This window comes from Papaver somniferum, chromosome 1 (assembly GCF_003573695.1).
Source record: "Papaver somniferum cultivar HN1 chromosome 1, ASM357369v1, whole genome shotgun sequence".
NCBI classification, from domain to species: domain Eukaryota; kingdom Viridiplantae; phylum Streptophyta; class Magnoliopsida; order Ranunculales; family Papaveraceae; genus Papaver; species Papaver somniferum.
Genome location: NC_039358.1, coordinates 199,685,598 through 199,697,670, shown reverse-complemented (window position 1 = coordinate 199,697,670; position 12,073 = coordinate 199,685,598). Strand labels below are relative to the sequence as shown.

The 12,073-nt window shown below is 36.3% G+C and overlaps 1 protein-coding gene across 1 annotated transcript; it reads left to right on the top strand.

Moving 5' to 3' along the window:
* The first annotated feature begins 2,167 nt into the window (after window positions 1–2,167).
* On the top strand, window positions 2,168–10,586 carry LOC113311854 (probable DNA helicase MCM9). Its single transcript, XM_026560654.1, has 21 exons — window positions 2,168–2,370; window positions 2,449–2,551; window positions 2,649–2,730; window positions 2,820–2,958; window positions 3,046–3,111; window positions 3,211–3,383; window positions 3,531–3,630; window positions 3,797–3,892; window positions 4,102–4,169; window positions 4,363–4,455; window positions 4,891–5,007; window positions 5,625–5,697; window positions 6,025–6,091; window positions 6,433–6,514; window positions 6,840–6,961; window positions 7,050–7,120; window positions 7,624–7,733; window positions 8,761–8,808; window positions 8,882–9,034; window positions 9,155–9,335; window positions 10,270–10,586. The coding sequence occupies exons 1-20, from the start codon at window positions 2,240–2,242 to the stop codon at window positions 9,226–9,228; spliced, it is 1,968 nt and encodes a 655-aa protein (XP_026416439.1). The 5' UTR covers window positions 2,168–2,239; the 3' UTR covers window positions 9,229–9,335; window positions 10,270–10,586.
* Window positions 10,587–12,073: the final 1,487 nt, after the last annotated feature.

Below are 12,073 nucleotides of genomic sequence, written 5' to 3'. Positions count from 1 at the left end.
GATTTTGAAAATAAAATCATGATCTACAAGTTTCATGTTCCAGAAATTCAAAATAGTTATACAAAGATTGGGACATACGAATTCTATTAGGGATAAATTTCTGCCCGTCAAAAATTTCAGCAAAGTTATGCGGTTTTATAAAATATCTTAAAAATACTTTTTGGTATCCAAATATTCTGAAATTTAACTTGCATTATCCTCATGATGTCTAGTATATCTAGTGAAAATTTCTAGACCCAATTCATTTTCTTGTAGGAGATAAAAATAAAACTCTACAACATCTTAAAAACATTTGTTTATCATCAAATTTTTTTTGTTAAATATTAATGAAGAAAAATATTTAACTATGAAATTCCTAGTCCATTAACATCAGTCATAAATTTACTTTAGGTACCAAGTAACCTAATTCCAAGCGTCATGCTAAATCGTTAAAGAAAAAATTATACCATTCATATAATTTTATAAAACAAATTAAACAATGATACTTATCGTGTTTGAGCAATTGTTTTCCTTTAATATCCATAGCAGAATAAACGTCTTAAAATTGTTTGAACAATTGCTGAATTATGCCTGCACAACAAATAAAAATCAAACACGAAACAATTGTTATGGCTGAGTCGCGGACTAGGTTGCTTTCTTTAAGACGTTTCGCGGCTCTGCCCAAGATTTTGCAAGCTGTTCTTCAATGTCGCGTCGTCCCCAGGATAAAACAGCCGAGATCAATCTCTTACACAATCATTCTTGCATGGTGAGAGGATGTGAAACTTCTACACTTCATACTTGCTCAAAACTCTTTAGAAAAACCAAGGATGATCACACGCTTGTTTTTCTTTCTCACAAGACATTCATTTTGATTTTAAACTCATGAAACAAATTAGAAAAATCACTCATTAGAAAAGTCTTCTAAAATTCTCCTAATCATTTGCATAAAAAAATTCTGATTTTTTTTTTAAAATCCAAGGAGATAAATGTGAGTAAATGAAAGACATTATTAGGATGTTAATTAGCTTAATTAACTCACTCAATAAAAAACTGTTTTTGGTACTAAAACAAAATAAATTCACTCTTTAAGGGAAAGAATAATGGTCACATTTAAAGTCATTTAATTGAGAGAATAAAAATTTGGAAATTAATTAATGTTTTTAAAAACATATATCCCAACATATCTGTTGTCGAAGATTTTGTTCTTCTAAAAATTTGAGAAAAACTAAAACCCCATCTTTGATCCTCTTCATATAAGCAGACTTATACTGATTTCGGAATCAAGCAAAACTCTAAGAAAAGCGATAACCTAACTGGATCTGAAACAAATACAAAAACCAAAAAGAAACTTAGGAAAAACACAAAGGGAATCAAAGAAAGATTATGGGATATTTGGGTCTGCTCAGATCGGTCCCTAAGGAGCATATCTGAGCAAAAAGTTTTTTTTTCTTCAACTTTTTTGGTTTTCATGCGTATGTCAATTTGATTAATAAAGATTTGTTTTAGTAACTAACTAGAAAAACAAATATATTTTTTCCCCCGGCTTAAGCTGAGTCGTCTGAATCAGACGGCCATTTGCTTCTTTTTTTCTCGTTGTTGATACCGACTCCATAACTATTAGTAAATGATGAGAATTTTGAAAATTTTCGTATTAGTCAGATATCTGCCCAAAGAGCTCGTTATAAAATCATATCCAACTCAAATATTTTCGAATTAGATGTATGAGACGAACATCAAAAAAAGCAAGAAAACAAAGAATATGATATCTTATATCATGTTTTTTTTCCTCTTCTTTTTGTGGATATGACTCGTTTAGATCTCAGCACATAACTCATTTGGATCTAACTCAATATGTTTATTTTTTGATTTAGATTTGACTCAACTAACTCAAAAATGTGTGAGTCAGGATTTGGTCCTACGAATCAGGATCAGAGGTATTTTGTTCCGTTACTCAAACAGGTCAAGTCAGGTTTTAAGTCTGAGCCAGTTCAGTCAGACCTGACTCAAACTAGAAAGCAAACCGTCTAACATTTAATTCCTGCCGAATCAGGAATTGAGTCAAAACCAAACGCTGAGTCAGCAAAAAAAACTTGATGTGAGTCGAACCGAGTCAGATTCAGATTTGTGGTTAAATCCAACACCCAATCTTCTAACCTTCCGGCCTCTCCCTACGAGCCCACTGGTTCTCACTTCTCCCACCCTCTAAATAACAGTGATCTCATTTTTCCCGCCCTCTCAAAACGAAACTCAGAAAGAAATGGGGGATAACCCAGAAATGGAACCTGAGTATCGGTTCTGTAAATTTCTACTGAAGAAGAATTATTCTGATCAACTCGTCTCAATCGTTTCTTCACCGGATACTCTACTTCATTACCCCGTCCACTTCGAGTAAGAAGAAAAAAAACACTAACCCTAATTTTTTCTTACAAAATGTTAAGGGTTTCAAAGATTTTCTTCTACGTACAGTTTGGTAGATCTACTTGATTACGATCTCGAGCTATGTTACCTTCTTTACTCACACCCGAATCGTTTCTTACCGAAATTTGACGAAGGCGCTTGTCAAGCTCAGGTTCCAAACCCTAACTCTCTAATCTGTATCATTTAGTGTTTGTTTGGTCAATTATGTTGGAATTTTAGGTTTGTTTTGGTGATTTTTTGAATTTCAGAGGGTTATTTTAGATGTTGAAAAACAAGGAAGTTTTAAGGAATTGGTTCATGTTCGGATCAACGTCAGTGCGGAGAATCCAGGTTTGAACTCTGTAATTATCCAGAACTCTTTGATTAATCGTTTTTCTGGGGTTTTGATTGATTAATTGGGTGATTTAATGGTTTTCTAGAGGCTTGTCCAAGTATTGGGAAAATTAGAGTGAAACATAGGGGAAAGCTTCTCACTCTTAAAGGTACTGTTACTAGGACTGGATCAATTAAGATGATTGAAGGTGAAAGATATTACGAGTGTCGCAAATGCAAATTCAGGTGATTGAGATTTATTTGATTGTTAGATGTGTTTCTGTTTCGGTTTTGTTATAAGTTATTTGATGGATTGATGAATATGGTTGTTAGGTTCCCGGTTATACCTGAATTTGAAACTGGAAATTCTAGTCGGCTTCCATCGTTTTGTGGGTCTGAGTTATTTTGCATTTACGCTACACATCTAACTTGGTGATGTTGATATAGCTTAGTCTCTCTTGCGTTTTTGTTCTCAAAGTGTTTTTGTTTCTGGCAGAGGGAGAAACCCTGTGAAGGCACAAGTTTTCAGTTCGTTGAGGATAGTATAGCATGCCATGATTACCAGGAAATCAAAATCCAAGAAAGCACACAAGTTTTGGGTGTTGGTTCTATACCTCGCTCAATCGCAGTTGTTCTCAAGGATGATCTTGTTGACATTGTTAAAGCCGGAGGTAAATATCTTCTGAAACCCATCTGCTTTTTGGTTTCAGTTCATTGTGATATGTTGGTGACAGTCTATGCTCCTGTACTATTATCATCCAATGTTGTACAAGTTTATTTTCTTATTGATAAGTTTTCATGATTTCCTATTCCACCAGATGACGTAATTGTCACAGGGGTCTTGACAGCAAAATGGTCATCAGATATGAAGGATGTGCGCTGTGACCTCGATCCAGTATTTGTTGCTAATCATGTGAGGTTAGAGTAATATTTTTCTTACATTTGTTGTTAGAACGTGTGATTCTTGCAGTGGTGAAGTTATTCCGTTGGAGTCTAAAATGGTGCCTTTAGTTCCTTAACTATGCTAATGAAACTTCTATTAATTGTCCTTGTACCATTAACCTTAACTTCTTCCCCTTTCCAGGAGAACCAATGAACTAAAAGCGAATATAGATGTCCCTGATGAGATTGTACAGAAGTTTGAACAGTTTTGGATTGATTTCAAAGACACTCCACTGAAAGAGGTATCTACAGAGTATAGACTTCTTTGGCTGTGTTAAGCAATGTGTTAAAGGAGAAGTCATTTGTCGGGGCCAGCTTTTTGTCAAGCTGAGACAAAAGTTGCTGAAGTTTATCAGTAGATTACTTAAATGTATAAATTCTGACTATTGGGACTTCACTTGAGTTTCAAAATGTAGTTGACTGACATTTGGAACGTGAAACTTTTGCAGGAAGGAACGCCATACTGCAAGGCATATGCCCACAAATTTTTGGACTTTTCACAGTGAAGCTTGCAGGTAGAGTGATGATGTATCAATCCTGTTTCTTTTGGAAATTGACTAAAGAATAATTCTCTCAACTTTGCATAGTGTTTGGGTCTTCAATATAAGCAAACCTAAACAACACGAGATGGTGTCTTTTCATTCTTGAATCTGAAGAGAGTTGTTACTGACTAGATACTACTCTGCTTTTTGTTTGTTCGACTTTTAGTTGCCTTAACATTGATCGGAGGGGTACAACATGTTGATGCTTGTGGTACAAAAGTACGAGGGGATTCTCACTTGCTTTTAGTGGGGGACCCAGGTACTCTCCTGCCCTTTTAAAACACTACACTGTTTTGACTTTTTCTAGATCTTACCTCTGAATCAGATATTAGATCGGGATGCATCTACATTTTCAAAAAGTAATAAGCTGGGAAACTGGTATCATGGATCTGGGCGATGCCTATAGGATTACTGGATGTGAAGCTGTGTAGTTTTGGCTGCTACCTCTAGACAGAACGTTTATTTCGAGTGGCTTATGTTAAAATTCATGCCACGATGTCAATAACTTAATATATTGGAATGTTTAACCTTGTCTTTGGTTTGATTGGTCCCATGGTTGGAATGGGGCTCATCAGAAATCAAATCCATCTTCTTATTTTCTGACCAGATAGGTTGCTTAGATAGTATAAGTAGGTAATTGTGGTATTTTGTAGGATTAAGAAAGATAACATGTACGTTGATTATGAACTCACAGGTACTGGAAAGTCTCAGTTTATGAAGTTTGCTGTGAAGTTGAGCAATAGATCTGTCATGACTACGGGATTGGGAAGCACGAGTGCCAGATTAACCGTCACTGCAGTGAAAGATGGAGGTCGGTTTTGACTGACCTATTGGTCATTTATTATGATACTTTACATATTATTTAGAGTTAATATATGCTGGGTTCTCCTGATAAGTTTGCACAAGCCATAATTTGCATTTTATAGTTTGTTGTACTCAAGCAAATCCGTTCTTGATTTCCATCCAACAACTCAGTCCTTTTGTTTTTATTTTTGAACTATTAATGACATCACATTCACCTTATAACGATAGGATCTTAAACAAATCGCTTCGAATATAACCTATTTCTGTTATCAGCTATTGATAAAAAAAAAAAAACTAAACGCTTAACTAGATCCATTCATACACATATCAGACATAAACATAATCTAGAGTACGATTGGAATGTGAAAATCATAGTTAGATATCCTCACAGAATAGAGAAGTGCAAAGATTTTGTAGATTGTCCTGCAACTTAGGAAGGTTGCAACAATCTTTTTTAAGAACGTTTTACTACTACAGTTTCTAACTTATCATGCTATGGGTTTATTGCTAGTGTATTTCGTCAAAACCAAGTATCAAGCGCTTTACTGTTAAAGATGTATGTGGTAACGTTCCCGTCTTTCATTGTTGATGAAATTGTTATTCATACATCAAAATAATCTTCAGGAGAATGGATGTTAGAGGCTGGCGCCCTTGTCCTGGCAGATGGCGGAATTTGCTGCATAGATGAATTTGACAGGTACTTGGCTTATGTCTTAAATGGCTGTCTATTTAGCTTTTAACTTCTTGCACATCTTGCTCGCCATCTAAGGCATCCCTTGCGTCGATCGTCGAGTAACTGAGAAAACATTATTAATTTTAGTTGTTTGTGAAGTTGTTTTCTGTGTCACACTGAGGATATTCCACTAACCATCGGATTACATGACTATAGGCTTCTTTTAGTAGGAGGTGCGTAAGATGAATTATTTGAAGTTTGTCTTGTTTAATACTCATAGAGGACTGATGACTGTGATCCTAATATTGGTAACTGATATCTACAACTATGTTTTTTTCCTTCATGTTGAAGCATGCGAGAACATGACAGGGCAACAATTCATGAAGCCATGGAACAACAGACCATAAGTGTTGCAAAGGTATCTTGCACCGATTTTTATGTTTAGATGCAGTTTATTAATGTCACTATTTTGTGGGTTGCAAGTCATGTGAGTTCAATAAAAAACCTATAGGCTTTATAGTCTGATAACCTCACGGTAAATTCTGGTTCTACTACTAGAATTCTTGCACTTCCAAGTCACTAGTACATGTACCGTCTTTAGTCTTTCTAGAAAAAAATGTGTTTCTTTTGATTGCTTCAGTGCATCCAACCAAAGATCAGATGTCTTGCTTTGGATAAAATAATTTGTTCTCTTTTGTTAGTGTGTTGATTTTCATAAGGTACTTCAGCTTAAAAGTATGATGTATGATTGTTTGTCAGGCTGGTCTTGTTACGACTCTTAGTACCAGGACTATTGTATTCGGTGCGACAAATGCAAAAGGGCAGTATGATCCCACTAAAAGTATCCTTTCATTCGGATATTCTTACTATTGTGACTAATTAAGGAGGGATGTTTTCATTTAATTTGTTTTGGGGGTTTAAGGACAAGGAGCTTTGTTCTTCTTATATCCCCCCTCGTGCGTCTTATCTATTAACACATTAATGCTAAATATTTGCTGGGGTATATAGTTAACCTAGCAATTAGCTTGACTCTGTTTGGGTTAGCAATGTAGGAATGAACAGGGTTATGTTTTTCCAGGTTTGAATTATGGTGCAGTATTAATGATTTATCAGATTGAGGTTCAACTTCCGATTTATTTTTTCATTTTCCTTGACCAATTCTGTAGCTTTCTCTGTCAATACTACACTCTCTGGACCCTTGCTCAGCAGATTTGATATAGTCCTTGTCCTCTTGGACACCAAAAACCCAGAATGGGATGCAATTGTTTCATCTCACATTTTAGCTGAGGTAAATTTGCTACTTTACTTGATTCAAAGAGATTCCTTCAATCTGTATGAGATGTACCCGACTGGAATCATTTTCTGAAACTAATCAGCAAGGAGAATCAGAAACGGGGAGGTGTGACGAAGATTTATCAACTGTTTGGCCACTACCCATGCTTCGAAGGTAAAAAAATCTAATGTTTTATTTATCTAAAGCAATATTTGGGGTAAAAAGTTCAAAAAGATCCCAATTCATGCGGGCCCTCATGGGGAATGATCCAACGCTGATTTAGGTTGCGTACTCTTGCCTTATTCGTAGTTTTGATTAGAGGAAGGAGATCCTCACAATAAACCAGCCCATTCTGAAATAATCTTTTTCCTTGATGAATTGGTTGGAATTCAAGTTTGAAAGGACATAGTTTTTAGTGTTGATTTCAAATCAACCTTTTCATGAGCAACGTTTGCTAGTAATACTGCATATTACCATCATGTACGTAAACCATTAGTAGCATTTTCGTCAGAGTTCCTACTTCAAAGATACCAGAAAAAGACAAGAAACTATTCTAAGAGAGTAAAAAAAAGATCTTGATATCCTTTTATGAATTACTCAAAGTTACTATGCAAATAACATCTGATTTGGTTATATTGCTAGAGAAATCAGTACTTACTGGCTTCTATTTGGCGCAGGTACATTCATTATGTAAAAGAACACTTCAGACCTGTTTTAACAAAGGAAGCTGAAAGTATTATCTCAAGTTATTATCAACTCCAGCGAAGAACAGCAACCGAGAATGCAGGTTAGTTGGTTCCCGAAAGCTCTTCCAAATGAATCCGTGGCAAATACATTTGCTGCGTCATACTTATGGTCATTATAAAGATGACTCTTTGAGTAGACCTACCAACGAGTCACCTTAAGTTGAGCCTGTTAAAGTTCACTGGGCTGAAAAGCTCGACCCTCAACTCACTTTTGTCTAAGGTTAATTAGGTTTCTCAGACCCAAGCCTGGCTCTTAGTCACCAAACTCGCTCAAGGGCATCGCAAATTTCAGGTTTGCGCTCCGGACTGAAATTCGCATCGGGAGCGCGCTCCTCACAAGAGAAAATCGCGCTCCCAACTTGGGAGGAGCGTTTCCCTTATAACCCGAGAAATTTTCAAGTTTAAAAACGATAACTTTCCATTTTTGTATTAAATTTCCTTCATATGCAAAATAATACTTGATTTCTGTATATCTTTTTAGATACTAAAAGTTCCATAGTTCTATATAAAAAAGATAACTTCCCATTTTTGGATTAAATTTCCTTCATATACAAAATAATACTTGATTTCTCTATATCTTTTTAGATTCTAAAAGTTCTATAGTTCTATATATACGGTGTTTTGAAAATAAGCACTTTATTAACCATTTCTAAATGTTTTTCATTTTATTTGTTATGAAAATTATCAGTACTATTAATTTATCTATGAAACTTATTAACGTTCCCGACGCGCTCCCCGAATTTCATTTTTGAAAATTTTACGAATTTCGCTATCAATTTCGCTCCCGTTTTCGATCTCGCACCGGCTCCTGGTGACTAAGGCCTGGCTACCTTTACTATTTTGAATTTTCCATATGGAAATAAGGCAGGAACAAGGGTTACCTTCATCCTTACTGGTAATGCTCAGCGGCTTAGAGTAACCCTGTGCTGATTAGTCACAAGTGGAGTTAGGGTTGGATTGAAACATGTCATAAATCATAATTAAGGACCGCATATCGGGTAGGTCATGTACTACGATTGCCTATGAGATTCATTATTCATCTTGATGGAGATTTTTCTTACTGTGCAGCAAGAACCACCGTGCGTATGCTTGAAAGTTTAATACGACTAGCCCAAGGTAATTGTAAATTGCATAAAGCTAGTACACCAATTTCGAGCTTTTCCTGATTTGACTCTTTTCGTTTATACAGGACATGCAAGACTCATGTTTAGAAATGAGGTCACTCGGCTTGATGCTATAGCTGCCATTCTGTGCATCGAGTCGTCCATGACCACCTCAGCTATAGTGGACAGCGTCGGCAATGCACTGCATTCAAATTTTGCTGAAAATCCAGATCAAGAATGTATCCTAGCAATTCTGAGTCTTTATATATGAAACTGTAATATGTAGTGTTACATTTTAAAAGTGTATAGATGCCTCAAGTAATGTTTCTTTGTTGAATCCTTGACAAAATGCACAACAGATGCTAAACAAGAAAAATTGATCCTGGAAAGGCTGAAATCAGAGTCATCAGACTCACTTGTTGAAGTTTACTGACATAAACAGCCTGGAAGGATGAATGTCCAGGTCCAGGTGACAGAACTCTACTGCAGCTGAAATCAGACTCACTTGTCTCCATCTTTGAACTACCGCTGCTTTCACAGGTACGATTCAAATAAGCTTGATATTTTAATTTCTACTGGGCTCTGTATAAAATACCACTCTTGACTTTGCGGTGATGATTTATGCAGTTTGTACATCATGGTCCATATTCTGGTCACATGCAATCGTTTTTTTACTGTTATATTAGATTTTATGAAATACTGACCAAGTTTTTACATTCCCCTGTCTAAACTAGATGTTTTTTCATGATATCATCCATCCTTTTCCCAAGCTTTTATTATGTATCAGCATCTTTTTTGTCCATGCAGCGTCTCATTTTCATCTTTTCTTCTTCTGTTTCTATCGTAAACATGCAACCACAAAAAATCCATAAAATGTGACTTGATGCAACTGTTGTTAGGACCCATGTTAGCACCCACCACCACAAATAACACTGACTCCCACCTCGACCATCTGCGTTTGGGCCAATGTGTAGTTTTCTATCATGATGGGTTTGTACCTGTGCATTCCCAATCTTTTGTACCACCATGAGAAGTCTCTCTCAACCTATGTGGAACGAATGTAAAGCTGCAAGCCACAACCACAACAACAGTTTGGCCAAATTTGTGGTAGATTCTATCCAACAAGTTTTTCCCTTATTGATCAACTTAGTGTGGAATTGAATCTCTAAACATGATAGCCCTTGTGGTTCTCTTGAACTTGAAGGTTTTTATGCTTGTAACTTGTTATCCATGAACCCATAATAGATCTCAATTTTAGCATAGGGAAGGAATTCAATTTATATATGCTGAAAAATCTATTAATTTCTTTATTCATTAGAAATTTGCAACTAGAATGCAGTGGTGAGATTTAGTAGTATTATGGTTACTTGAATGAGGCAGCTAAGTGAAGCTATCAACATTGCTATCTTTCCAGTTAAGTATACTGTATATTGTTTGAAGCACTTACTCATCAGTCTCTTACTAGTCTTATCAGGTGGCGACACAGAAATTACATCATTCTTTACTACTCATGGACACATTAGACCCACACCAATGGTCGTTGGACCCCTCAACAGCACCTCGACTGCAGCTACTCACTGGTTAAAGTTCCTCGCAGCTATATGTACCACAAGTTTTATTTCGTTTCCCACCTTGTTCTGGAAAAAACCAAACGAAATTGCTGCACGCTTCAACATAACTTTTTTGGACACACCAAGTGCATTTACTGGATGCATTTCGTGTAAATATTTATGGTTCTTCATTTTCTTGTGGATATTGTACATGACAATTAACAATCACATATTATACTCATTCTTTTGGTTGTACATTACCATGATGACTTAACGAACATAGGCGCTCTGTTATTGCACGGCCGCAGGTGATCTGATTCTAATCATAATCACTTGGGGATGTGTTTCAAAATTATTTTGATTTGAGCTGATTTTCTGCCACCAAGATCTTCACCGGAGAGAACATATTCTCTGACAGTGGCGATCTCAAAGCGGGTCCGACCTATTGAATTTAGGCATAATGGTCTGGCATGGTTGTTGGTGAAATGAAGCCAGCTACAAATAAGCTTTTGATGGCTTTGGTTTGTATGGGTGAGTTGAGGCTGAAGCCATGTTTTATCATCAATGAACAGGAAAGCTGGAATTTAGCCCTAGTATAGACGTCATTTTCTTGATAGCAACCGAAGACACTGAAAATGTGAAACCCCATAGGTGGGGTTGGCGCCCATAGTAATATTTTGGCCCTATTAGTAGTGTTGTCATGTGTGAACGAGTAAAAGAGTGGATGTGGGGGCAATTGAAACAACGACATGACGATATCTGTACAGTTCCTTTTTTAGATGCCACAGTCAAACATGGCTGACGATATCCCCCTTCCTAAAGGGGGGATGCACTGGAGATGAAACCTAGACAAACTTATCCTACAAGGGGTCTAATTGCTCTTATCAAAAAATATCTAATATCAGTTCAATTGTCATAGAATTTATTTCCTGATCGTCCTTAGTCTCTGAGAGAGACCTGTTTTAGTTACGGTGTAGGTTTTGAGGATGTTTGTTAGAAGTTGCTTTTTGATTTCTGTAAACAAAAGTTAAATAAAAGTTAGTGCATGAAAATTACTGGAATGAAATGACTAATGGTGTATTAGTTTTAGTTTTATCCACTATCTTTATCACCTCGAGCCATCTAGTAGCTACTAGGCCTGCAACTTTAAAGATAGAAATTCCGAGTTTCCGAATCTCATTAAAGGGGTGGGTTGTAGGTGTAGTGTAAACCGATTGGCAAATTCAAAGGGGCATATATGCACGGCACAAATTGATAGCGAGAGCTTATTGGGTGTGTTCGTTTTATGTATGTGGTCCAACTTTATCCATTTTATGGCACCGTCACCACCGGCATCAGAAAACCTGTAATGCGGGTGCACCGAACCTTTGGAGTATTTTATTTTTTTTAGCAGTAAAGAATTTGATGTTGGCGAGTTTGAATTTATGTCACCGGTATCATCACCCAATTAACTTTACTGTTGTTTAGTATATGCAATTGTTTTTCTTTCTCTTTTGGAGTGTGGCAACATCCAATGTTGATTTGAAATGAGACTAATTCCGGTAAACTACTGGCACTGGGATACGGAGAATTTGAGATCCAAGTGTCACTTTCGTTTGCGAAACATAAATTAAATTGAGACTGGAAGAAGGTCTTGTTAATGTCAGCATCTTCATTCTGTATTTGTAGGACCGTGAATTGTTACTAGCCAACCATTGATGACTTTTTAGTTTGCTTGCAATTTGCAAC